Source organism: Coenobita brevimanus, chromosome 24, assembly GCF_032717465.1.
Source record: "Coenobita brevimanus isolate Jiangsu-jjx chromosome 24, ASM3271746v2, whole genome shotgun sequence".
Taxonomy (NCBI): Eukaryota; Metazoa; Arthropoda; class Malacostraca; order Decapoda; family Coenobitidae; genus Coenobita; species Coenobita brevimanus.
In genome coordinates this window covers 6,739,250-6,765,263 of record NC_136977.1, presented here as the reverse complement: position 1 = coordinate 6,765,263, position 26,014 = coordinate 6,739,250, and the positions used below count along the sequence as shown (strand labels likewise).

Here is a 26,014-nt window from a genome sequence, read left to right as displayed (position 1 = left end):
CAGGCTCAACTCACTTCATTAACTTTGGAAACTAACTTCGTCGTCATTCCCTACTCATTACTCATCACGCTCCATCCCTAATTTACTTACACTGAGTCGTATATTCAAACTCTTCCCATGCGTCACAACGTGGTTCTTAATTTGTTCCGGTATCTGTACCCCTTATCCTATTTACCTTTTACATTCCCCAGGGAAAATTCCGTCGTCTTAATCCCCCACAAGTAGTCATCACTTCGCTAAAACCCCTTGTTCCTCGGGTACGTAAACCATAACCTAGGACAACTGTACCTAGTGCGAAGTGATAACGACTTCTTTTTTATTACATTCCGGTTACCACAACAGGATGGATTCAGCTTAGGGCAGACCTCTCGTAGTGAAGGAGTTAATATTCTGTTAACATTTTCTGTATGGTGACTTTATTCTTACTCAAACAGTCTGACGCTTTTCTTCAGGTCTCGGTCTGAAGGTGTCTGAGTGAAATACCCGTGTGTGTGTGTGTGTGTGTGTGTGTGTGTGTGTGTGTGTGTGTGTGTGTGTGTGTGTGTGTGTGTGTGTGTGTGTGTGTGTGTGTGTGTGTGTGTGTGTGTGTGTGTGTGTGTGTGTGTGTGTGTGTGTGTGTGTGTGTGTGTGTGTGTGTGTGTGTGTGTGTGTGTGTGTGTGTGTGTGTGTGTGTGTGTGTGTGTGTGTGTGTGTGTGTGTGTGTGTGTGTGTGTGTGTGTGTGTGTGTGTGTGTGTGTGTGTGTGTGTGTGTGTGTGTGTGTGTGTGTGTGTGTGTGTGTGTGTGTGTGTGTGTGTGTGTGTGTGTGTGTGTGTGTGTGTGTGTGTGTGTGTGTGTGTGTGTGTGTGTGTGTGTGTGTGTGTGTGTGTGTGTGTGTGTGTGTGTGTGTGTGTGTGTGTGTGTGTGTGTGTGTGTGTGTGTGTGTGTGTGTGTGTGTGTGTGTGTGTGTGTGTGTGTGTGTGTGTGTGTGTGTGTGTGTGTGTGTGTGTGTGTGTGTGTGTGTGTGTGTGTGTGTGTGTGTGTGTGTGTGTGTGTGTGTGTTTCGTTACCACCCCTACTTTAAGGGTACAGAGAAATACAATAATACACTTCAACAGAATTTACCTATGGTCCCAATATCCAACCTGTCACGCAAAGCTTAATAAAAATCCGTGAACTTTCTACTCTTAACTCCTCCAGTCCTACAACATGTTTTTTTTTACCTTTATTCTGTCTACTTTCAGATGTTTTTATTCAACTTTAAGAAGTCCGTTAGTGAAGAGGTTATTGGAGACTGTCTAACCCCTTTAAGATCAAGAAGCCTCCCCTGAGCTGAATAAAATCGTTCAAAAACAGCAACAACGAAAATAAGTAAGTCCTAGGGCCGAAGGGGTTAAGATATATCCTCTTGCTAACCTAATCCTAAACTTAACCCCTTCAGTACAAAGACTCTCTCTCTATGGCCAAACGCTTTTGTCAAACTCAGGAAAGCTCTCTCCCAACGAACAGGTTAGACAGTCTTCATTAACTCACTCTGTATGATAACACATCCGATCTACTCCTGCCACCGCCAGACGATTCTATTCAGCTGAGGGGGAGACATTATTATAGTGTTAAACTCATCAACTAAATCCATCCCCCGCCTTCAGTTCTTCAGCCATCAACCTTGTTCAACTTCCCTCATCTCCAACTTCAATTTTACAACCACCCTCTAACCTTCTCCCGAACCTTATTCATAAACGGTCTTGGGTTTAAGCTGTTTGTATGAACAATATGAATACTTGTTCATACTAATATCTTTATAGTTACGAAACACTTCATAACCAAACCACTGTGAATATTGGAAGAAAATACGACAAAACAATGACTAACCATATACAATACACAAATGCGTTGATCAGTGTAGAGTACGAATTAGTTGACACTGCGCATTAATATGACCCCTGCTGATCTTTTCTTACTCCAACTCACAGTGCTCCAACTCGTCATCCATGCGTCAGAATCGGCGATACCTTGAACTTAAACCACACACACACACACACTGCATACTGAACAGTTACAAAAGACAGAGCATGTACAGTCACATATACACACATAAGCATAGGAAACACCCATACACATCTTAAATATCTACATAGTACATAACTCTCTCTCTCTCTCTCTCTCTCTCTCAGCATGCTCCTCGTCCCCCACAGAAGGCGTGTTCCCAAATATAAACAACATTGTCTCCAAGTCCACCTCACCCCACTTCACAGTGCACTGGGGTGGTATGGAGGAGTGGGAAGGGGAGGAAGTGTAGGTCAGAGGGGAGGTAGGACACAAGAGAAGGTAGTGGAGGGGAGGGGAGAGTGAGGGATGGAAGGCAGAGGTGCTTCCGGTACACCTGCACTCAAGTACATCTGCACCTGGGTCGATACGGGGCGCCCACCTCACCACCACTCCAGGCCCAACGCTGTAACCACCACCACCGGTGACACGGCTGATACTACCCATACGTTACAATACCAACACAAGCTTCAATACTGTAATGGTGTAATATACTTATGCCATTCACTGTACCACCACCATCACCATCACCACCACCACTACTACTACTACTTCTATTACTACTACTACTACTAATAATAATAATAATAATAATACGGCCGCCACCACCACCACCACCTTCAGAACTAAAATATACTAATACCACCCATACATTACAACACCACCACCAGTACCACCACTTGTAATATACTTTTACAAATCACTGTCACTTCATCACGAACAACTTCAGTACTGTAATACAATTAAGCCATCCAAATATTACTATTACATTACTACTACTACTACTACTACTACTACTAATACACCACTACCCGCCCACCCACTCACCACCACCACCTTCAGTACTATAAAAAATAGATGTACCATATCCCCTACCACCTTTACTATTGCATTAATATTCCAACATCCCAGAGGAACTTGCACCACCACCATCTTCAGTACAATAATTAACTGTTACAGTTGCCTCCACCTTCTGTTTCTACAATGGAACAGACCACACTTTATACCACCACCATCATCAGTACTGTAATAAGATACAATAAATTCCGTTACTAAACACAATCCATCACCACCACAATCACACCATGTCACCATCATCACTCTCCCCTTTCCTCTCGTTTTTTTTTTGTTTTTTTTAATCCTCAACCTATCATTCTCCTCCTACTTTCTCTACTGTCTCTATGATAATCCCTCAATTTAACTTCCTCTCTTCATCTCCCCCTACCCATCACCTCCCTTCGAACTTTCTCCTTCCTTCCCTTCATTTTCATTTATTTCTAGCTCTCACTTCTCTTCTTCGCCTCCTGTTTCTAATTACCCTCCTACTCATCACGTGGATATCACATGTTAACATCCCATCCTCTCTGCCATCCTTTCTCCCCTCTCCCTTCAATTTTTCTCTTTCTTCCCTCCCCCTCCCCACTGTTTTTACCTAATATTCCTGATAATTTTCCAACTCTCCACGTGGCTATCACATGTTGCCCTCCCAGCCTCTCTACTGTAACTTTCTTTCTCTCTCTCTCCCTCTCCATCCCCTCCTGTTAACTTTTTTCCTTTCCTTCCTCCCTTTCTATTATTTTTATTTCTCTCTCTCTTCCTCTCTACCTCCTTTTTCCCCTTCATTATCAATTTCCCCCCCAATTCCCTTCCTCCCTATTAATCATTATCATCCTCCCTTTCTTCTTATTACATTTCCTCCACTCCTCAACATCACCGATTTTCTCTCTCCCCCATTATCATTACCTTTTCCTCTACCTGTCCTTTTAGTCAACTTCCTGTGTTAAATTATCATTGTGTTTTTCCGTCTTCTTCCTTTATCACTAGAACTTCTCTCACAGCAATTATCTATTTCATTTCCTTTTTTCCCTTTCCCAACCTTTTTATCAAATTATTTTCCTCTGCCTTTCCCTGTACCGTTAGTTTTTCTTATCTACACCATTCTTTTTTACTCTCTCTCTCTCTCTCTCTCTCTCTCTACGCAGCAGCCACGTGACAAACCAAGCTGACCATACCGGGAAGCGAAGCAAGCTAAGCGGGTCATACACATTACGCAAGCCATACGCTACGCCACACTCTACCACACTGAACCTACCACACACCCAATGATACTACCACACCGTCTCTACTATACTGACCAGCCTACCATTCTGACCTCACTGCACTGACTGGCCTACCATAATGACCTTACCACAGTGACAACCATACTCACCCTATGGAATTGACTACCATACTCACCCTATGGAATTGACTACCATACCGATTCTACCACATAAACAACCATACTGACCAGCCTACCATTCTGACCTTACCGCACTGATTACCATACTGACTAGTCTACCATACTGACCTTATTAAACTGACCACCATACTGACCAACCCACCATACTGACCAGCCTACTGTACTTATTCGACCACACTGACAACCATACCATACCGACTACCATTGTGACTACATACCACTGATTTTACCACAGTGGCTAAACACAAAGCTGAATCTACCACAGGCACAGCAACTACACACAACAATGACTCGGCCACAGTGACTTTACCACATTCATTCTACCACAGTGCCGCCACACACCACGTACTCAACCATCATTCTACCACAGTGCCGCCACACACCATGAAGTCTACCATCATTCTACCACAGTGCCGCCACATCACGTACTCTACCATCATTCTACCACAGTGCCGCCAAACATCACTATCTCTACCATCATTCTACTGTATGTGGCATGTGGAGGCATCATCAGAGCCTACACATACCACTGACTACTACAACAACTTTACCACATTCATTCTACCACACTGACTACTACAGTTACTTTACCACAATCATTCTATCACACTGACTCTACTACAATGACTTTACCACATTCATTCTACCAGTGACGCATTCTTCAGTGATGATACGCAAAGCCGTGACTATTATTAACGCTACATAACGAAGTGGGTTACGCATACTACGCAAGCTGAACACGCTGAACGCTACACCATACACAGTACTACCACTCTGACGCATTCTTCACTGACGATACGCAAACTCAACGTATTAATACACTTTCATTTATTAGTAACTGCCTGACTGTCTGTCTGTCTCACACACACACACACACACACACACACACACACACACACACACACACACACACGGTATAGAAGTACTGATGCAGGGGTGTAATGCTTTTTTTTTTGAGAGAGAGAGAGAGAGAGAGAGAGAGAGAGAGAGAAATTATCTAATATACTATAATCCTGTGTAAGGGAAGTGTAGTGCAGCCAGAAGTGGAAACTGGATTTTCAACCATGACAGAATGGTTGGAATTCGGTCCCAGATGGACGTTTTCAATCTGATGTAGACTGATATTTTCTGAAGGGGTGTTTTGACCCCTAACTGCCCTAAGGCCGTTCAGTGCTGACTCCTGTGTCGATGCATAAATCGTTGGTTTCGAGCAGATTGAAGCGTGAACCAGAAACTGCTCTCATTTGAGCAAGCGCTTTGCGGCCCAAGAGGGCCTCACTGCGCTTGTAGCAGAGTATATAAAAAGACATGGGGCAAGTCAGTCCAGTATCGTTATCATTCACCCATTACGCATCCAAATTATCTAATCGCATTACCTTCCTTTGGTCGGAACAACTGTAGTATTCCCTTCCAGCAACATCCAGACGATTTTAATAATCCAAGCGAGTCATAAGAACTTAAGCGTTTATACTGTTTGACTATTAACTCTCTCACAGTCTGGACAACTCTAGTATTCCACCTATCGCCACACATTATCATTCAGCTGAGTGTCACAGGAGCCTGAAAGTTAACAAAGCGACTTTTGTGCATTGCGAAACTCCCCATCCCGAAATAACCGCTTTGATCCCGTCACACCGATGACGACTTAGCTTTTTTTTGCCATCTCCAGGCAGTTTTTGTAACCTTATTAGGACGGACAGACTGTTCGTATTCTTGCAATCTCCAGACACTTTTTCTCACCTTACGACTGACTTTTCGAACTGGAGGGGTGTGATATCATCTTCGCCAACCCCTCCACCACTGAAGACCCTTCCTAGGTTGAACAAAATCGTACCGTGTTAGACTAATGAAAAATGCACTGAAGGCATTAACTGCTTTCTCAAAGTATTTTGTCACTAACAAATATCACTCAGTATAATGATGTTCTTTAATATACTTACTTTAGAAGGATCGAATAGGGTTGAGAAGATATATAATTATAGTGTTTAAACTTCTGAGCTCAACTGATCCTTAATATAAAACAAATCTCTGGGACTGTGGTGGAAGGGAGTAAAGCAGATTCCATTCTGAATGTGAATACTGTACTGCAACTCTTTAGCTACGTAATGTATTTAACACTGGATGGATTATGAAGCCAGAGTCATTATCATTATCATCATCATCCCAAGTCTGATTCCCTCAACACAGATCTATAGGTGTTTATCTTGTTATCAACACATGCTGGCATGGTCTCAAAGCGGAAACGTAAACTACAGGCTGACGCGTATGTATTTATCAACAGGCTGACAAGACATAACGGGTGGCCTCAACATAAATCTCATGGCATTATACTGTAATGTTTGATATCTACACTATTTATCTGTAGGCCAATACCACATTCTGTATAGGCTGGCCTCAACACAGACCTTTATGTATTATCATCTATTCACCAACAGGCTTTTATCACATTCTGTCAAGGCATTACCTTTATCATCAGTTAATTTATCAATAGGCTGATACCACATTCCATAATGAATGACCTCATAAGATCAAAGTATTTCTACCCTTAGTTCAGTAACGACCCCTTGTTCTACAACACACCTCTCTACTGAAAAATAATGCTAACCGTAAAAAAAAATAAAATCATTCATTCTTAACCACACCAATTTTCACAACCCATGCAGCCAAGTATAGCAGCATGTTAAGAATAGGTTGGGATGGTAAGCACAGAATGTTAACTGCAGGGCAGGAACTAAATTTTTTTTCAATGTTCTGCTCACTAAGGGTTCATCCGATATAACAAACCGTAATTACCAAGAAGGACACAAGTCAAGAGTGAGAGCAGTGGAAATGAGTTATTTAAGAGGAGCTTGTGGAGTCACGTGGAGAGACAGGCTGACGAATGAGGATATAAAGGAGCGTTGTGGTGTTGATGTGGATGTGATAGGAAGCGTTGTGAGGAACACACTGAGGTGGTTTGGCCATGTGGAGAGGATGGAGGGTGAAAGACTGACGAAGAGAGTGTATGTGAGTGAGGTGGAGGGTGGAAGAGGGAGGGGGAGACCGAGGATGAGATGGAGGGATGGGGTGGAGAGGTATATGAGAGAGGGGGGTGTGAGTTGGGAGCAGGGTAGTGAAATGGCGGGGGACAGGGCGACTTGGAGGCGATTTGTTTGTGGCCACCCCAAACGGGATGAGGCGTCTGGCAATAGATAGATAGATAGATAGACCTTTAATAACTAGTGTAGACTCTGGGTGACGTCCACCTTTGCTTACTCTTGCTACTACCAGACGATTGTTCAACTCAAGCAGTGCCTCATATGTATGGCTTTAAGCAGGGCCATTATATAATCTTTCCAATTTCAAAAATTTATCCTAACTTGAATATAATCATCAGGGGATGGCAAGAGTAAAATGAAAACGACATCCCAGAGCTCAATGAGTTACGTAACCATGGAGCGATAATCAACAATTACAACACCATCATTCAAACGACCAAAGCCTAGCTTCTGCTTGTCAGCAAATATGTCAAAGATTTGTCTAACGCTTAAGCATATTCAAATGCAGCTAACTATTCTAACCCTCATCTAATTACCACCATTCTAGCTTATACAATACAGCATCTGCATTCACAAATACTTTCACATATGAGCTAATAGTCTGATATAGTGTAACCATATTACCCAACCCAATGAAAGGATTAGTCCCTTCAGTCCTACGACACGAGTTTTACTACCTCCAGATGATGTACTCAACTTGGAACGGAAAAGAAAGAGTCTATGTTAACTCACTGCATGCAAGGTCCTTACTGAGTAAAATCATCTAGTGGTTGCAAGAATAACCTACGAAAACACAACACCAGACTGAAGAGCTTAACAGACGACCCAGACTAATTTTAAGGTAAGTAGTTCAACAGTAAAATGTCAGAGGTGATGCCAATATGCTGTTGAAATGAGAAACTGGGCAAGCCAAGATGAAGGTCAAGGCTGAATATTAAGACCTACCTAGCTGTTTATTACACCACCATAATCATCAAAATCATTCAGGACCAATATCCCACTACTATGTTGGGTGGCTAATACTAGAGTTTGTGTATGTCATGAATGCCATCAATACATAATAATACTGGTTCTTATATATAAAATCTGGCAAAATACATACATAATCATAACAAAACTCTATTATCACAGTACTGTACTCATCAACTTACCTTTACTGGAGGATACAGATAACATCAGCACTCATTCACACATCAGTCACTCTTACAAATCCTCCTGTAGTACAAAATGGAACAAAAGCTCATCTAATATTTCACCTCTTTTACACTGCACTGCTTGGTATGTTTCTCTTATCACTGATTATTCTCTTGACATGATGCAACTGAGAGAAATGTGGAGTATGTGCCCTAAGTGTGACGTTGACAGAGAAACAGGTGAACTTTTTACTGCGATACTACATACCTCAGCCCAGAAGCAGACGATGAGTGAGCCCCCACTAAGAATGATGGGATAGAAGGCGCTCATAAAGGAGGGCGCCAGTTGCAGATCCGCGTTGGACTGGCAGAATAAATACATAAATAAATAAACAAACAAACAGGCATACCGGTATCAGTACTACTACATCATCGTAATATGGTATTAAATCCCATGATCTAAATAATGTAATTTGTACTTCATTCTTGCTATTACCATATACTTTTATTCAGCCTTTGGGTGACTTTTATTCATTCACTCCTACACTGCTAGACATCACTTCAAAGTTAATAAAATAGTGTTCAGGTAGCAAGAGTAGCCTAAACTAAAATAATGCACCACTGCAGTAATGGGGTTACTGTTTGCCCAGAATGAGAAAACCTAGAGTATTTATGTAGTTTTTTTAATATAAAAGAATGTGAAAAAGGGAGCCCCAGTTCCATTTCTCACTTTCTGCTGAATAAAATTATCTGGAAGTAGCCATTATACATCACTTAAAACAAACTGGAGCAAAAATTTACTACTGTCTTCGCATAAATATCCTAAGAACTGTTATTACTAGAAAAACAAAATTCAGTAGCATTACCATACATATCAAGTACTGTACTGTAATCTGTCAACATATCCTGGTGGCCCTCACATAATGGCGGCCATGCCTGATTCACAAGCACACATTCTCTCTCCTGCATCAGGAATATTTTATCTTGGCCTGTCAACTATACCAATAATGAGGCACATGAAAGATGTAGGCTACTGTATAAGCTAAGCTGTGTATAAATCATTACCTTGGAAGACAATACGGTACTTGTATTATGTAAAATCAAAGACAAAGGTCATGTCCTGAAATTTGGTGAAAACAATTGCTAAAACACCGTTTCGGTGCCCTCTGCTTTGCGTCATACGGACGGTTGGTAGCACTAACATAAGTTGACATTTGCTGTAAGTGATGAGCCTGTGGATGTTTTCGATAACTGAGCGAAATAAAGAGACTGGTGAAGTGGAAAAAGAAGGAGGTAAATGATAATCTAGGAAGAAAATTGAATGTAAATTACTCTGAAAATAGGAAGTTATTCTGGAAAGAGATGTGGAAATGTTGAAGCGACGGCAGAAGGAAATGTGAAAGTGAGGATGTAAGTGGCTGTTCATTAACCCATCGGGATGAAGTAAGGACCAAACGGAAAGAATATTTTGAAAGGCTGATGAATGGAAATGGAGACAGCAATGCAACTGTTAACATGAATGGTTTTGGGAGGGTGTACAGAGAAGGAAAGCAGTGCCAGGAAACGTGACACTCACAGAGGTGAAGAACACTGTGAAGTGGCTGGAAAATGGGAAAGCAACTGGTACTGATGAGGTGTATGCAGAGATGATTAAGTGTGGTGGGGAGAGTGGAATGAAGTGCTTGTTGGAGATATGTAAGAAAGCATGGCTGAGTGAAACTGTGCTAGCAGAGTGGAAAAAGGCAGTGATGTTACCCCTGCACAAATAAAATAGTGAGTGATGTGAGTGCAAGAATTATTGTGGCATAAGTCTACTGAGTGCTGTAGGGAAGATATATGGGAGAATTATTAGAGAGAAAGTAAGAGAGATTCAGAAGTCCTAGTGGGTGACAAACAGGGTGGCTTTACGAGTGGCAGGGGATGTGTGGATCAAATATTTGCAGTGAGACAGACAGTGGAGAAGGCATGTGAGAAGGAAAATAAGGTGTTTATGGCATTTATGGATCTGGAAAAAGCATAAGACAAAGCAGACCTTACACTTATCACACATAGTTAAACCCAACACTTCATCACATATACAACTGCCACACTCACCGGTGAAGAGAAGTATGCGCCCCTGAGTGTTGCGGCCACAAAGGTGATGACATACAACATTTTCTGTGTGGTGACCCTACAGGCGCGGCGCAGGGAAGGTGTCTTTTGTTTGTAGTACTCAGCCCGTATGCACACTATCAGCTGAGCCAGACTCACTGCTGCTATAAGGTAGAATACAGTGGCGAAGCTGATAAAGTATGCCATGTTTGGGTCACGGCAGGTGTCACCCTCATACTGTACCTACGGGATGATAAGGTAAAGAGAAACAATTACAGTACCAAAAAATAAAAATTGAAAAAGTTAATATACCTGTACCTCCTCCCCCAAAAAATGTTGGCATAAACAATAATATGAATGCATCAAATCATTATTATAATATTCAGCATAATTGCAAATAAATACAACAGCTAATAAATTAATTGTGGGGAGGAGGGGTCAGAGGCTAAGCAAACACGTCTTCAAAATGAACTTCATAAAAGCTAAACAACGCTTATTCTGCAATAAGTAAACTAATACATTCCTGATACAACTATATTACCTACTATTACTGCTTTATTACTACATTAACCACTCACCAGACAGAAACAGGTACCATTAAGACATTCGCCACGGCCGGAGCAGTTAGCCCGGCAAGAATTGGTATAGTTGGTCATTCTCTCGTAGAAAGCTCTGAGCGAGGTGTATAGGCTCTGGCTCAGGGTCTCACTCCCCGCCGGTGCAGCTGCTGGGGATGGTGGGGCGGCAGTGGCGGGGAGGGACTCGTGTTTAGAAGTGGTGAAGGCAGTAAGCAGGGCAGCAGCAGCAGCGGTAGATTGGGGTGGGCCGTCATGATGAAGGGAGTTCACAGACGAGCCACCACCTCCAACTGCGTTGCCGCCCACACTCGCCCCTACCATAACGCTTTGCACACAACCTTACGACTCATCTGAAAGTACAATCACCAGGCCACTGAAATTGGGATCAGTGGCCATACAGTACTTATGAACTTGCCCAAGCTTAAGCTGTGCATAAGTGCTTGTACAGAAATTTACCCTCACCCATGCTATGACCGAAGGGAAGTGGATGTCACTGAACATCCTATCTTCAGATCTTGAACCTACAGCCTAGTGCTTATTTACCTTAATGACCTGTGTGCAGACAGAATGCACAGACATATTTTACACAACTAGCTAACTGTATCTACGAAACGCTTCACAACATAAGTACAATGAATACTAGGGTTCAAAATACAGCACGAGAAAACACTGTTCCCAATAATAATTATGGTACGGTAACTTCTACGGACAATTGTTTCTCGAAGAAGTTTTCAAACATCTTAATTAACGCTTCTGGTTATCTGAGCAAATTTAGTCATTTGTCACAGTCTGGGAAGAATGTCTGGGCACTTTCCTTGTCAGTCACATGTCAGGTCATCACATTCCAGCAGGTTCACCCTCTAACTGGAAGATTTATTACCACAAATGGAAATTCTGATTACTGAGGCGATACAACAGCTTCAGCATGACTTGGAACTACTGGCTGTTAAGATCATCAACAAAACTTTCAAGTGCTTGTCTCCCAGATGCGTTGATGGCAGAGAAAGGGTTACTTTAAATACCGTACTTTTTGAAGCCTCTGACTTTCAAGATTTCCCTCACTGAACAAAACCATTCGGTGTTCACCTGAATAAAATACCCAGGTGCGCTCAACACAGTAAAAGGACTAAACAAATTCTAAACCCTTTCATTATGATAACATGTTTTTAAATTTACTTTTGTGAGATAGTTTTCCTCTGCTAAGGGATTTCGTACCGAAGGGGTTAATGAATGCTAGTAGTATATATATCTTATCTCTCCAGTTTCAAGTTTCTATCAAGGTGAATAAATTGAATATAATACGAATACAATGAAACGTCACCGCACCGTAACGAAGAAGCTAATATCGTTTACTCCATATTGAACATACTGTGTACTCACCATCTAAATACAGTCTACTGGCTACTCCATATCTGAAGGTCACCTATCGTACTCCACATGTGTCTTTTCCACATCTAAGTGTCAACTACTCCACATCTAAAGTTCATCTACTCCACATCTATATGTCATCTACTCCACATCTAAATGTCATCTGTTCCACATCTAAATGTCATCTACTCCACATCTAAATGTCATCTACTCCACATTTAATCATGATCTACTCCACAGTAAATATCATCTACTCTAGAGTAAACATCATCTACTCCATGGTTAACTGTCATCTACTCCATCTATTGCTGTTAATCTACGTCTGTACTGCATATCATTTACTTTTTAACTAAATATCACCTACTCCACGTCTAATGATCATTTAGGTCTACTCCAAGTTTCAATATAGTCTGCTAAATGTTTACATGTTGCTAAAGTATCGTCCACTCCATCTAGCTACAGAAAATATGAACACATCTGAATATCGCTAACTCTATGTATATATTATCTAGCTACTCCACGTATTGCCTACTGTATTGTCTACTTATCTACAGTATATAGGCCCTACCTGTTCAAGTCTTAATATATTCTATGACTGATTAACTGAAAACATTTCTGCGTAACAGTTAAGCAACTAAGTCATCGGCTGCGACACATTCAATAAACTGTGACTTAATATGACAAGCATTACTTTACTTATGCAAACAATACCGACGATGAGAACACACCTAAGAGGAACATCACTTATTACTTTCAAAGTTTTCGTGTCTCGGAGGTTTCAGCAACTTACTACTACCGGTACCATAATACTGCTGAAGAACAATTACCATATACAGCACAATATAGTGACCCCAATACGTTATCAGGCAACATACTGTACTGAACAAAAACTACAATTCTATAAATATGGTTCGCTTACCAGTGTCATCTGATTTACTACACCAGATGAATACAATAGCTAATAACCAAAACAATCCGTACAGAGAACGAAATATAGGTTAGCATGAATACCTACCAGTACAATACTTGCATCACTACGAGAGAAATTAGCAAAGATGGGAAAGTTAGTAACATGAGGAAGGGACAGCACCTAAACAGAGAATGGTTAGTTTCAAAATTTCCAAGTACAGATGAAAACTACACCTCATGTAATCTACATCAACCAGCCACCTTCTTCAACACGATGACGTTTATTATAACTGCTTCTTGCTACCACGTGGTGATTTTATTCAGCTGTGATATCTGACTAAGTCTGTCTGACAAATACTCCTTTAACTTCTCTGCTGAGAAAGGCCTCCCCTTAACTGAATAAAATCGTTTGGCGGTTGTAAGATGTTCAATAAGCGTCATCGCACCGAAGAGACTACTGAAAGAAGGGGGAGAATCCCAGTGTTTAGGCAAAAGGCCCAAAGATCAATGAACGAAGGCTACACAACATTCATATCAAGGCTTACACAACGTCAACGATGCACAGGGCACAACCGGATCCCCCACGCCGTCTCTCAGCTGGATGGGTTCTGGCTGAACATCCTGCGGTCAGATTAACTCGAAGTTAATTCAACGTGACAAGATAGGCTGGCCAGTGATGAAAACTTATCATATGCCGCTCTTGAATCACACACCAAACTGACATTACGGGGCAGAAGAAGGAAAAACAGCTATCAGCTAATTAGTTAATACCACATACACTCGGAGACACATAGGCTACAAGCATTCCATAAAATGCATAAGGTTCGGTTTACTATACGTACCTATAACCTGTAGTTATGTTTTGAACTTGGTAAGGTAAGCCACTGCCTATAGATCTAGTACACCATGATCACCATCTAATTCTAATGAGCGGAATAATGTAAAACGCGCCTTCTTTTCTAATATTACACACACACACACACACATGTAGAGGTGTATGGTATGTAGGAGGACTGCTGGGCCTTGATAGCAGGCTGTGAAGCCTATGCCCAGAGTCAGACACATAAAACACACACACACACACACACACACACACACACACACACACACACACACACACACACACACACACACCGTACTAAAATCTGGTTATCTTTTTTTTATCCCTGTGGGAGGGAAGACAGTGAGCAGAACCAGAACTTCCTTATCAGACTTGTAATCCATGATAACACAGAGCCATGAACTAGATCTTCACACCCCACTTTGAGAAACAAGGATGGAATGATGATACCGCAACACTTAGGTACAAGCATCTTGTAATTATCTATTATGGTACCCTGCACAGTATACTGTGCTATTGTTAAATACGGTACAGTATACCAACAAACGTTTTCAATCCTTAACCTTCGCTGACGACTTAACTTTTTTTGGCTGGCAAATACCAGATTCTTTTACTCGCCAGCGGGAAACCTTCCGAGGTCTAGGGCTAATTTACAACACGTGCGGTACGGTACACCACAATATTTTTCTTTTTTTCAATAGTATCATTAACATATCTTTAATACCGTACTCATAAAGGATCTACAGACAGCTCACTTAAATTGTCCCCAAGAAAAGATTCTTCAGTACGGTCGCCCACGCTAGGGAAGCGAAACCATCCTGCCTATTACGAGCACACACACTGTGACCGGACTCAGCACCGTCGGTACGGGAAATTGCCCAAGATGGCAATATGCACTGAGTCTGACTTGCTGCATAGCATCCGCCTGCTATGCTCCAAAGATGCTGCAGTGTAGTGATACCATCCAAGCAGTGTATTCCTCACCTCTTCAGGGGGACCTTAACAGCCACAACCTGGGACGTACTCTGAAGGAACAACAGTAAGCCAAGGTAAAACCCTGAAACGGTAACTGTGATGCAAAACTTTCTCTGGTCACAAAGGGCCAAATAGATCAACTATACTGCCTGGTCCATCACTGCAGCCAAGGGACACTCCACCAGTCTAAGCCAAGAAACACTGTCGCTTAAATATTCTACGAATGACAAAAAGGCTATGCTAATGTCTATTATGGTACTGTACCAAAAGCACTTTTCGCTTATGGCACCGAATCGCAAGGTCTAAATACAATACAAACTAAATACCGTAACAACAGGCGCCAGTAGCCATGATACAGACCAATTCTTCAGTATACTTCAATCACCGGGAAAGTAGCCTAAAATAAGACTTTTTAAAGTGTCCGACTCTGCGCATAGGCCTAACAGCCAGTTCCCCAACAATCTTCCCACATGCTACACACCTTTCACGTGGCACCTCTTCGGCGCTAATGCCATTCGCTCATTCCCGGACTGGTGTACTGGTTTTAGCAGGTGTATTTTAATGGCATCTTGGTGGGCATTATGTACGATCAATAAAATCTTTAAAACAAAATTCAAATCCCTAGCCGGGGATCAAATTCGCGTCCTTTCTAACATCAAGACTACCTCTCTAACCACTCAGCCACCACCTCTCTCAACTGCTCACTTTACCGATCACACGAGTAAGCACTATCCAGCTATCTAATCAGATGTTTTGTCACTCTCATTCTAGGCATTCCTTTGTTTGTCCCTCCTCTACTGGCTCTTACCCCTGTCACTCATGAAAATTCACGGAGACCTGTGTGAATGTAGGTGAGTCCAATCCCCACCCCTTACTAGACGGTTATGTGACAATGCTCTTGTCACGAATATAGCCTACTGTACACGGCAGAACTGTTTGTAAGCGTGCTGTCAAGTGGCCAGGTTCGTTGTACCCCAAATGGGTACGGATAGGAATACTCACACTCCCATCAACTGTTATAAATATGGCACAGCAAGAATAAAATGGTACGCAAGGGGTAAACTACTTGTGCATAATGATTACTAGACCAACAATCTAATCAATTATGACGAAATAAAAGACAATTCTCTACATGCAGATTATCATCCCTTAGTTAAGATTGGTGCCTCCACGCTTGCGGTGGCCACACGCGATGACCTACTGTACGAGTATAGCCTACATCTTTATGTACAATACGATCTAGGCCTGGCTTGAGTGAAAAAGTGCCTACTAAACTCAAAACCACTGCACTATTATGTCTGCTTATAAGAGGGAAAAAAAAATGCTTTAAGCATCTACCAGTATATCGCCAACCTGTAAGACAGTTTAGTACTAAACTGTTTACTCTAATTTGGCCTAAAATTGCCGTTTCTCCATCCTGAAAGCTGAACTGAAAACAGAGATTAATATTAGAATATGATTTTAGTCATACAGAAGTGCTATAGACAAGATGTGGAGCCTTAGCATTACCTATCTTTTTCTGCTACTGGGCTACGTGGAATAAAATGTAAAAGGACAAAACTCTGGGCCACGTTTGAACGAAAAGTGTATAGTAGCCTACGGTAGCTAGTGAAGATGTTCACGAAGGTCGTAAGTGTATAGTAGCCTACGGTAGCTAGTGAAGATGTTCACGAAGGTCGTAGGTTTGCCTTCATTAACACTCACCATCTTCGCTGCCGTACTATGGCACTTCTCCAAGCTGAATGAAGAAATCTGACAGTGTTAAAGCTACTTGTAATGTTAGATCCCCTGGTTCATTATGTCACTTTGGTCCATAAGGTCACTTCAGGTCACTCTGATCCATGTCGGTCACTTCACATCACTCTGACCTATTTTGGTCACTTGAGGTCACTGGTCCACTTTGGTCACTTCGTCACTGATACATTTCGATCACTTCAAGTCACTCTAATTCATCTGTCACTTCAGGTCAATGGTCCATTTCGGTCACTTCAGGTCTATCCTCATTTAGGCCAATCAAATAACTTCAGGCTCTTTCATGTCTGTTCGGGATCATTCACACATCCATTCACAACCTTGTCCCATTCAGATCTCTTCAGTTATGTTCAGGTGCAGTCAGACACACGAGGCCCGCCACTGTCAAAAGTCTGATAGTTCATTAACGAATACGTGCAGGTCAAGTGGTTATATAAGACATTTTTGTTACATCACCTCCGAATGAAAGTCTTTTCTACCGCGTACTCATTTACATTCGTCTTTTTCATCTTTCTGGGGGTCCACTTTCATACCATCAGAACAATTTAACTCCTTCAGTAAGATGAATTCATCTTATTCGAACTACCGGCAGACGATTACCTGTATTCAATTACTGTTTAACTCTTTAAATGAGAGAGTTTATTAAGGCCATATCTAACTACTCCAGGTCGAATAGCCTCACCTGACCTTATGTAATCGTCTGATAGTGGCCTGATCTATCTATCTATCTATCTATATATATATATATATATATATATATATATATATATATATAAAGTCACCGGACTTAAGAGGATGTCAAACCCTACAAAGCCGCATGGCCTTTAAAAAAAAAAAAAAAAAAAAAAAAAAAAAAAAAAAAGAAGAACTAATATGAACATTTGCTTTTGATATACGGTATTTTTTTTTTTTTTTTTTTTTTGGGGGGGGGACTGGTGGTGACAAGACTGACAGATGGGAGCAGGACAGACAGGTGAGGGTAAGATGGACAGGAAAAGGATAGGACGGACAGATGAGGGCAGGGTATGACAGAAAAGGGGCAGGACAGACAGATGAGGGTAGGATAAACAGGAAAAGGCAGGACAAGCAGGTCAGGGTGGGACGGGCTGGAGGGAATAGGATGAACAGGAAAGGGCAGGGCAGACAGGTGGAGGCAAGACAAAGAAGAGAGGGTAGGATACAAAAGAAAGTGCATGACAGACACATGAGTGTGAGCCAGCTACACAGGAAAAGGCAGGATAGACAGGTGAGGGCAGGACTGACAAGTGGGGCAGGACAGACAGGTGAGTGTAGGATACACAAGTGAGGGTAGGATGGACTAGAGGGGACAGAGCAGACAGGTGACAGTAGGATAGACAGGAGAGGGCAGGAAAGACAGGTGAGAGCAAGATATAGAGGTAAGGGCACGAAAGACAGGAGAGGGTAAGAAAGACACAGAGGGCAGGGCAGACAGGAGAGACAGGACAGACAGGAGAGGGCTGGACAGACAGGAGAGGACTGGACAGACAGGAGAGGGCAGGACAGACGGGAGAGGGCTGGACAGACAGAAGAGGGTTGGACAGACAGAAGAGGGCTGGACAGAGGGCTGAAAGATCGGAGAGGGTAGACTGGACGGGTGAAGGTAGGACAGACAGGAGTGGGTAGGATAGACAGTTGAGGTAAGAGACAGGTGAGGGAAGGAGAGACAGGTGAGAGCAAGACAGACATAAGAGGGCTGTGATTGTTCGTAATATCGACTTAGTAAACGGTCAGAATAAAGCACGAGTATCGGTATAATCATGAGACCAGGCTAACCTACGATATTTAATTGCTGTCTTGTTTGGAGAAATTTCTGAATAATTAAGCCATCCCTCCGTCTAGGCTATATACTGACCCATATACAACTCCCGTTCTTACAAGGTCATTATCCCAGTCAGCCTCTACGGTAGCCTACCATCCTAACCCGTCCTGACAACTCCTTTCCACCCATCCACACACACACACCTTTTTCTAACCATCCACACACACACCTTTTTCTATCCTCCCACATTAACATAAGTGGTTTCGTAACCCCTCTTCCTTTGCGATTAATTCTGCACAGTATTATACACCATAAACTTCACTTATACCGTTTTGTTACTTTCATTGTTTTATTATTAACAGTTTTCATCAAAGATATACCGGTATATGGTATTGAGTTGTAATGTGCAGAACAAATCGCTGAGGAAAAGTGCTACCGGTATGAAATTTCCTAAGCCACTCAGGTTAACTCTTACACATTCCCACCGCCTACGACGCCCCCCATCACAGCAAGTCCGGGCACTAATACCACCCTGGCCCATCGCTCACCACCATCTTAACCCATCCTACCTATCGGTACCGGTACTTCCTCTTTTCTGCTCTCCCACCTTTCTAATTCATTTCAGCAGGCTAATAAATTACAGTATCAAGCTTCAGGGCGCACCGACAGCGGTATGCTTGCACGTGGAAAGCTACAAACCGACACCCAATACCATGCTAGCACATTTCGTCCATTCCCCTCCACATACGAGTATTTCTGCTCTAATGTGGCAGGTATAATAAAAAGTGGTCAACATGCCGACCTACAATACCTATACCCAAAGATAATACTCCCCCACTCGTATCCCACATCATCCCAACTCATCCCGTTAACCCCATCCAGGTCAGATGCCAAAATGAGCCCTACGGTACATCAGTGTGTGTGTACAGTATATAGATATAATGTTTATAATCGTAAGAAATACACTGGGTACGCAGCTACATTGCAGTACGTCCTGTATTTAATTTCAGTTTCTTCATTGCTACAGAGTTCTCTGCCTGGCTACTTACGTCAAGACAACAGCTTTCCAGTTGCTTACGTTAAGTGCTGGCAGCGATGTGACTAGCAGCCTACAACGGCTTGTTTATTACAAACAAAACCCTGTAGTGCTACCATATATTCTTGATGAAAGTCCGTTTACTGTTACGAGACAGCTGGTGGTGCTGTAGTTAGCAAATGCAGCTAGCAGTTGGGAGAACCAGAGCTCGATTCTTGAGCCGATCACAATGGTGTACAGTCTATCGTCCCCTCGTCCCTATTCACCCATTAGCAGGCTACAGGTGGGCACGTCGATGCTGCTGCTATTAATTATGGGTCATTTGGTAATGGACTACAGGGACGTTGCAACAAATGTTTATCTGCCTTAACGACCCATGCAGTCGCTGTCAATGTTGTGATCATAATTCTCTCTCAATGGAATCGTATATATATATATATATATATATATATATATATATATATATATATATATATATATATATATATTTTACCAAACGATCCAAATTATCGTCACAGCCTAACCATGTCATCATCACCATTGCCATCCAAACCCCACCATTACATCCACTATTACCATTTCAACCATCGTTTTCAACACTCATCACCCTCACAATTACAAATATTTTCACTGCTCCAACAATGCAGTTCAAACAATAATCGCAGTCTACTATTACCCAAAACCATCGCTCAAACCCTCACCACTATTACCACCAGCCTAAACCATGATTATCAGTAACAATGTTGTGATAAGAATCCCCACTGTCATTGTTTCTGCTTGTGGTACAGTATTTTTATACAGAGGTGCCTATACGCCGAGAATATTGGAATTATCGGACCGTTCAGCCAGATTATCCAGTACCGTAACTTATATTGCAATTTCGTGTTCTACTCAGTCTTTATGCTAGGCTATCCTCTTTACATTCTGTCTATGGCCAGGCCAACACAACTAACTTCGTTTGGATCACCCCATTCGCGACACTGATGAATGACTATTACGAATGCCAATACTAGTTCAGTGAGATCAAGGTGTCAGCAACAAAAGAAATCTATCGGACAGCCGGTAGGACATGTTCTTACTCCAGCATGATGAAATTTCGTACCTGCAACTATAACTGCAGAGTGCTTGTGTACGTTATACTTTTTTTTTTTTTAATTTACCAACACAAGCGTATATTTCACGCAAATAATACCCGGTCATAAGCTAAGGAGCACATTCTCAATGTCCAGTTGTGATCTAAAATATAGGCAACGCTACGCTGTTGCAACTCTCCATCTAACACAGCAAATACCCCCCCCCACCTCCCTGCACACCTAACCCCCCCAAACATTTCCTTTTACAAGTAGGCGTAAGGAGAACGCAATGAGGACACAACCTGGGCCCTTAAGATTCCCTGCGTAGGTCTCACTGAAATGATTTTTTTAACTTCATTAAAAAAAAAAAAAAAACACTTAAGACACAGCATTCAACTTATTAAATGGCACCAGTCTCCTATAGGAAACATAACTATGTGAAATTTCATAACTCTACAATTACAACTTTCTGAGTTTTAGCCCGGAAATAAAATCCCGCCCAACCAGCCGCCCAACTCGACGGACGGACACCTATTGATCCCGGTGACAACACCCTCCTCTGACTTTGTCAGGTGAATGGTAAAAAGATGGGTTTTTCCACGTACCTTCATACTATAATCATTACCTGGGCACGGTAATGATCTCAGCAATTTCTGTTGTTACCATGCTGGGCAATTTTTCGGTATTATACCCTACAACCGGTAAGGGACACAAATAAGCTCATTACTGAACTTAAGCAACTCTAAGCACCTTCTCTTCTATAAGCATCCATCGCAAATATTTGTTTTACGTACCGGTACTTCGTAAAACATAGGCAACGCTATACTCTTGCAACCCTCCATCTGACCATGCACATCACATACCCCCCCATCTCCCTGCACACCTAATCAAGGACATAACGGCCCTCACCGTCCCGATCTTTTCTTTTAATGGTGGGCGTAAGGAGAAAGCCTAGAGGACTTAACCCGGGCCCTTCAGATACCTTGCGCAGGTCGCACTTTTTTTTTTTTTTTTTTTTTTTTAATTAAATAAAAAAAAAAAAAACTACTTCAGACACAGCATTCTACCTATCAAATGGCACCAGTTCACTATACGACACATAGGCCTAACCATGTGAAACTTCACGACACTATAGTGGATATATACTTTCTGAGTTCTGGCCCGAAAAAGAAAGCTCAACGCCCGGCCAGCCGCCCTACTCTGCGGACGGATACCCACTGATCCCAGTAATAACAACACCCTCCTCTGATCCTGTCTGGAGAGGGGTATGCTAATAAAGAAACTAGGGGAGGGGGGAAGGGAAAAGGGAAGTTTCAGGTCCTATCCCCGTCTTTTACTACATCTAACTCAACAAATCCTAACGTAACCTAACTTTAACGTTGATGCGGTTTCGGTCGGAGATACGAGCTGAACAAACCTCTCCATCCTTGTACTAATAACGAAAAGTGCATCTGCGACAGACGTGTAAAGAAGAGAAGCTGCTTAAAAGAAACTAAATAATGAACCCTGTAGCTGTAATTCCGAAATAATACCGTACCCCGTAATGAATATTCTTGGGACCGAGATCTCATTTGAGACTGGTTGAAACTGACGATTTTGATGGCGTGTAGGAGAGCCTTTTGGGGTGTGGTGAAAATTAAGCTACCTACATGAAACTTAAAAATCCCTAAATAGTCTAACACAAATTTAATTTCATATACAAGTGACCCACTTTATCCATCTGACCACCAAGTTTCTTGTTATTTGAGTACATGTGACTATTTAACCAACTGACTACCACGTTTCTTGTTATTCCTGAAACCCAAATTAGCCCAGGAGTGGATGCCGTACTGTAGGAAATACTTCATGACAAAAACTACCGTGTGGAGGTCATGGGGTGCCACTGTCGTCACAATGGCTAGGCCTACTTAAGATGCTCACGGCACATTACTCCTTCAATACGATGACGTCTTTTATATTCTTTCTCCAGGCAATTATAGTCTATTTAACTTTGGGGAACCTCTCGCACTGAACTAAGAAACAATCTCCATTCAACTACTTCATAAAATGTATCCCCAAACCTAAAATCGCTGGTAATAGAGACAAAGTTGTCTGCCCTGAAGGTAGAAACATCAGCTTCGACGCTGACTTAGAGTTGAATTACGCAAGTCTTGGGTAAGCTCACGCTACATTCCACTTAAAAGATTCAGAATGAACAACAGTTTCATCATTTCATGGCTCTACCGCTGGAACTGGCTTGTCTCAAATCGGTTCGAACCGAATCGTCTTGGCCTCTACTACCTAAGCCTAAATGCAAAATTCCAGAACGATAGGCCTTTTTTTTTTGGGGGGGGGGAAACTAAAGCTAATAATTCTGCCTTCACCTCCTATGGAAAATAACCGAAGAATGGTGGGCGCCGCACTGGGGTTAATATGGCGTGTGTGGTATGCCTAGGTGAAATGTTAGCGATCTTTACTAACGTCACAAATGTGTAATATATGAATCTGACATTTGTGCCAGACAGTAGTCCTAATGCGCTGTACTGTACGTATTTATATGGTTAGCGAAAGTGTGTTGACTACACGTGTAGTAAGTGAATGTGTATGAAAGTGTGGCAAGCCTAGCCAATCTATACACCATGCTCAGGTGTTCACAGTACTGTATGTAATATTGTTCGTGTATGGTGTTCAGGGCCGGATCCAGTACTTAAGAATAAGGGAGGGTGATTACCAGCAGAATTACACAACTGAATTCATACTGACTCAATATCAAATTCCTCAAAAATAACATACCCCTCTTTTCACTAGCGTGCCGCGTTGGACATGCTGAAATACTAAGCGACTGTGGGCATCTGATTATACAAGGGATAACCATAGGCTAAATTACCATAACGGGTGAAATCAGAACTATTCTGACGCCAATTCCCCGAATGTGTTGATCTGGATACTGAAAAAAATAAATAAATAAATCCATTGAGTCACGTTCTGGGTAATTTCTCATTATCTAACAAGCAAGTGACAGCGAGAAACAATGCTGAACGTGGTCCAGTCAAGGTGTTCTTGCCAACTTTATTCCGACCAACACAATCGGACAAATTTACGTCAGAACATGTCGGATTCTGGTGTAAATGCTGAGAAGCCTTAAGTTAATTTTAAAAATAAGTTGTGAGAACTGATAATTTTGCATGGATCATACAGCTGTTCTGTCAAGGCAGTCTAGTAACTTGCCATCCTACTTCAAACTTTGCATAACGTTGGAGAACCGTCATTACGGTTGACCACCCTCCTGGTACAGCAATAGGAAGGTCATGACGATTCTGGAGCTACCTCGTCGAGGCAAACCAAACTGAACTCAAGCTCCGCTACAAGAGAACACAGGAGATAAAAACACAACCCGCTGAATCTCTCAGAATTGTGTGCTACTATCACTCGTGTTCCATACTACGAATAGGTATTACAAAATCTGACCTTGGCAAATTCTAACTTCTCCACGTCTGGAAAGTAGAATCACTAGTTTGTAGTGTAATTCATGCCAAGAAAATAAATTCAAACAAGTTACAACAATGATTACAAACAATGAAATGTATCAATACAAACGAAAATCTGCCCTGCAAACGAAATTTCTGTACAGCTTTAAGAATACAATTTACTCGAATTGAGCGAAGACTTCTAGTTTCAAAGTTCTATGGTTAATTTCACACTGCACAATTTAGCGTGACCAAAATTCTTGCAATATGAAACATCAGTGGAATGAGGCAATCATGAAAATGAGAAGCTCTGGCCAACACAACAAACCTGTCGAAATCAGCTGGTCGACTACAGCAGACAACGCAAGCCTTCTCAGAGGTTTTCGTCGCTGTAAAGTTCCATGCACCAGTAATCGCACCCTTCTTCACATCACAATAATCAATGAATCCGCACAAACAAAATATTTGTCCAGACTATGTTACACGATCAAGAAATGAACGCACGACACGACGAAGGGTTTTAGCACCCAACCCGTCAAACGTTTTGAGAAAACTGAGCTCGCAAGTGACTCTGTGACTGGCTGAAGGTGAGGGAGGGGGAGGGAGAACAACAAAGTTGCCAAATGTAAGCGGGTAGGTAGGTGAACGCGGGAAAATGTTTTGAAGGTAGTTCTTCAAAATTATACTTATCTTAGAACCTGAAATCACGCACAGAATGCAAGCATTGTAGTTCTATAATATTCTAATACGTTAAATTCATGAGCCCAACAGAGGCTAGCGAAACCTGCATTCTGTTATTTATCGCACACAAAGCTAATCAGAGTGGTAACACTATATACTGGTATGACACCCACCGCAAGTGCAACAGATTATTGGAGCGAGGGCATCAGAGGTTTAACCCCCCCCCCCCACCCCCACACACATACAAGTTTACACGATACTACTAAAAGATGATCCCAGTAGAATTTATTTCACTTTCCGAGACAAGTGAGCACACGGATTACGGACATGCTTACTGCACGAACACTCATGTATTTCAGTATGATTAAAATTGCTTGCCCGAATTCATAAACAACCCAACGATCACCTCCCTCTCGTTAAATAATAAATAAATGCAGGTTACCAGGAAAGATTTTGCACTTTCCCCAACTTGTCCTTCCTGTGAAAACAAATCACTGAGTTAAGAGCCACTTGATCGTGACTTCGTGAATCTCAGACCTCCAATTTCCTCCCCAAGGCTGCACGGTATTGGTTGATCGTCTGCAACATTCCGTTCCCTCCCTTCCCCGAACATAAAATCCCAGACACTGTCATGTGTGTCATCGTTTATCCATTAGCCTGGGCGACGAGTTTCCGAATCGCCAGGCATCTACCGAATCGGCACTTTTAATTTTTTTTTTTTTTTAATTCATCGCCATGTAGGTTCATACACACCCAATTATCTTAAATTCGGTCAAAGAAAATGATTTAAAAAGTTTTAAAAATCAGTATGCAGAGCGAAAATGTACTAAAACTAGCGAGTGTTGAGATCGCCAGCTCGTCTTGGCAGACTTGTTTTGCATTAATATTGATTTAAAGTGCAAATAAATGTATTGACAGGCATATTTTAATCTATTTACCGATATTTTGGTAATTATGCGTATGCCTACTTGCTTTCCAATAAAAATTTTTGAGCACATGCCGGGTGTTATGGGACTATTTTAGAGCAGTAGTGCGACCACTGGTGTCTGGG

The 26,014-nt window shown here is 42.0% G+C and overlaps 1 protein-coding gene across 2 annotated transcripts in view; it reads right to left on the bottom strand.

Annotated features, from left to right (window-relative positions):
* LOC145393479 (uncharacterized) overlaps positions 1-24,808 on the bottom strand; it is a 120,460-nt gene extending 95,652 nt beyond the window's left edge. Inside the window, exons 1-5 of one of the 2 annotated variants that reach the window (XM_080267589.1) lie at positions 24,611-24,808; positions 13,925-14,000; positions 11,103-11,452; positions 10,528-10,767; positions 8,702-8,797 (exon numbers count right to left, since the gene is read on the bottom strand). In XM_080267589.1, the coding sequence (XP_080123715.1) occupies positions 8,702-8,797; positions 10,528-10,767; positions 11,103-11,423 (657 nt within the window). In that variant the 5' untranslated portion in view covers positions 11,424-11,452; positions 13,925-14,000; positions 24,611-24,808. The remainder of the gene's footprint in view (positions 1-8,701; positions 8,798-10,527; positions 10,768-11,102; positions 11,453-13,924; positions 14,001-24,610) is intronic. The other variant, XM_080267588.1, reaches the window with a different exon arrangement.
* Positions 24,809-26,014: the final 1,206 nt, after the last annotated feature.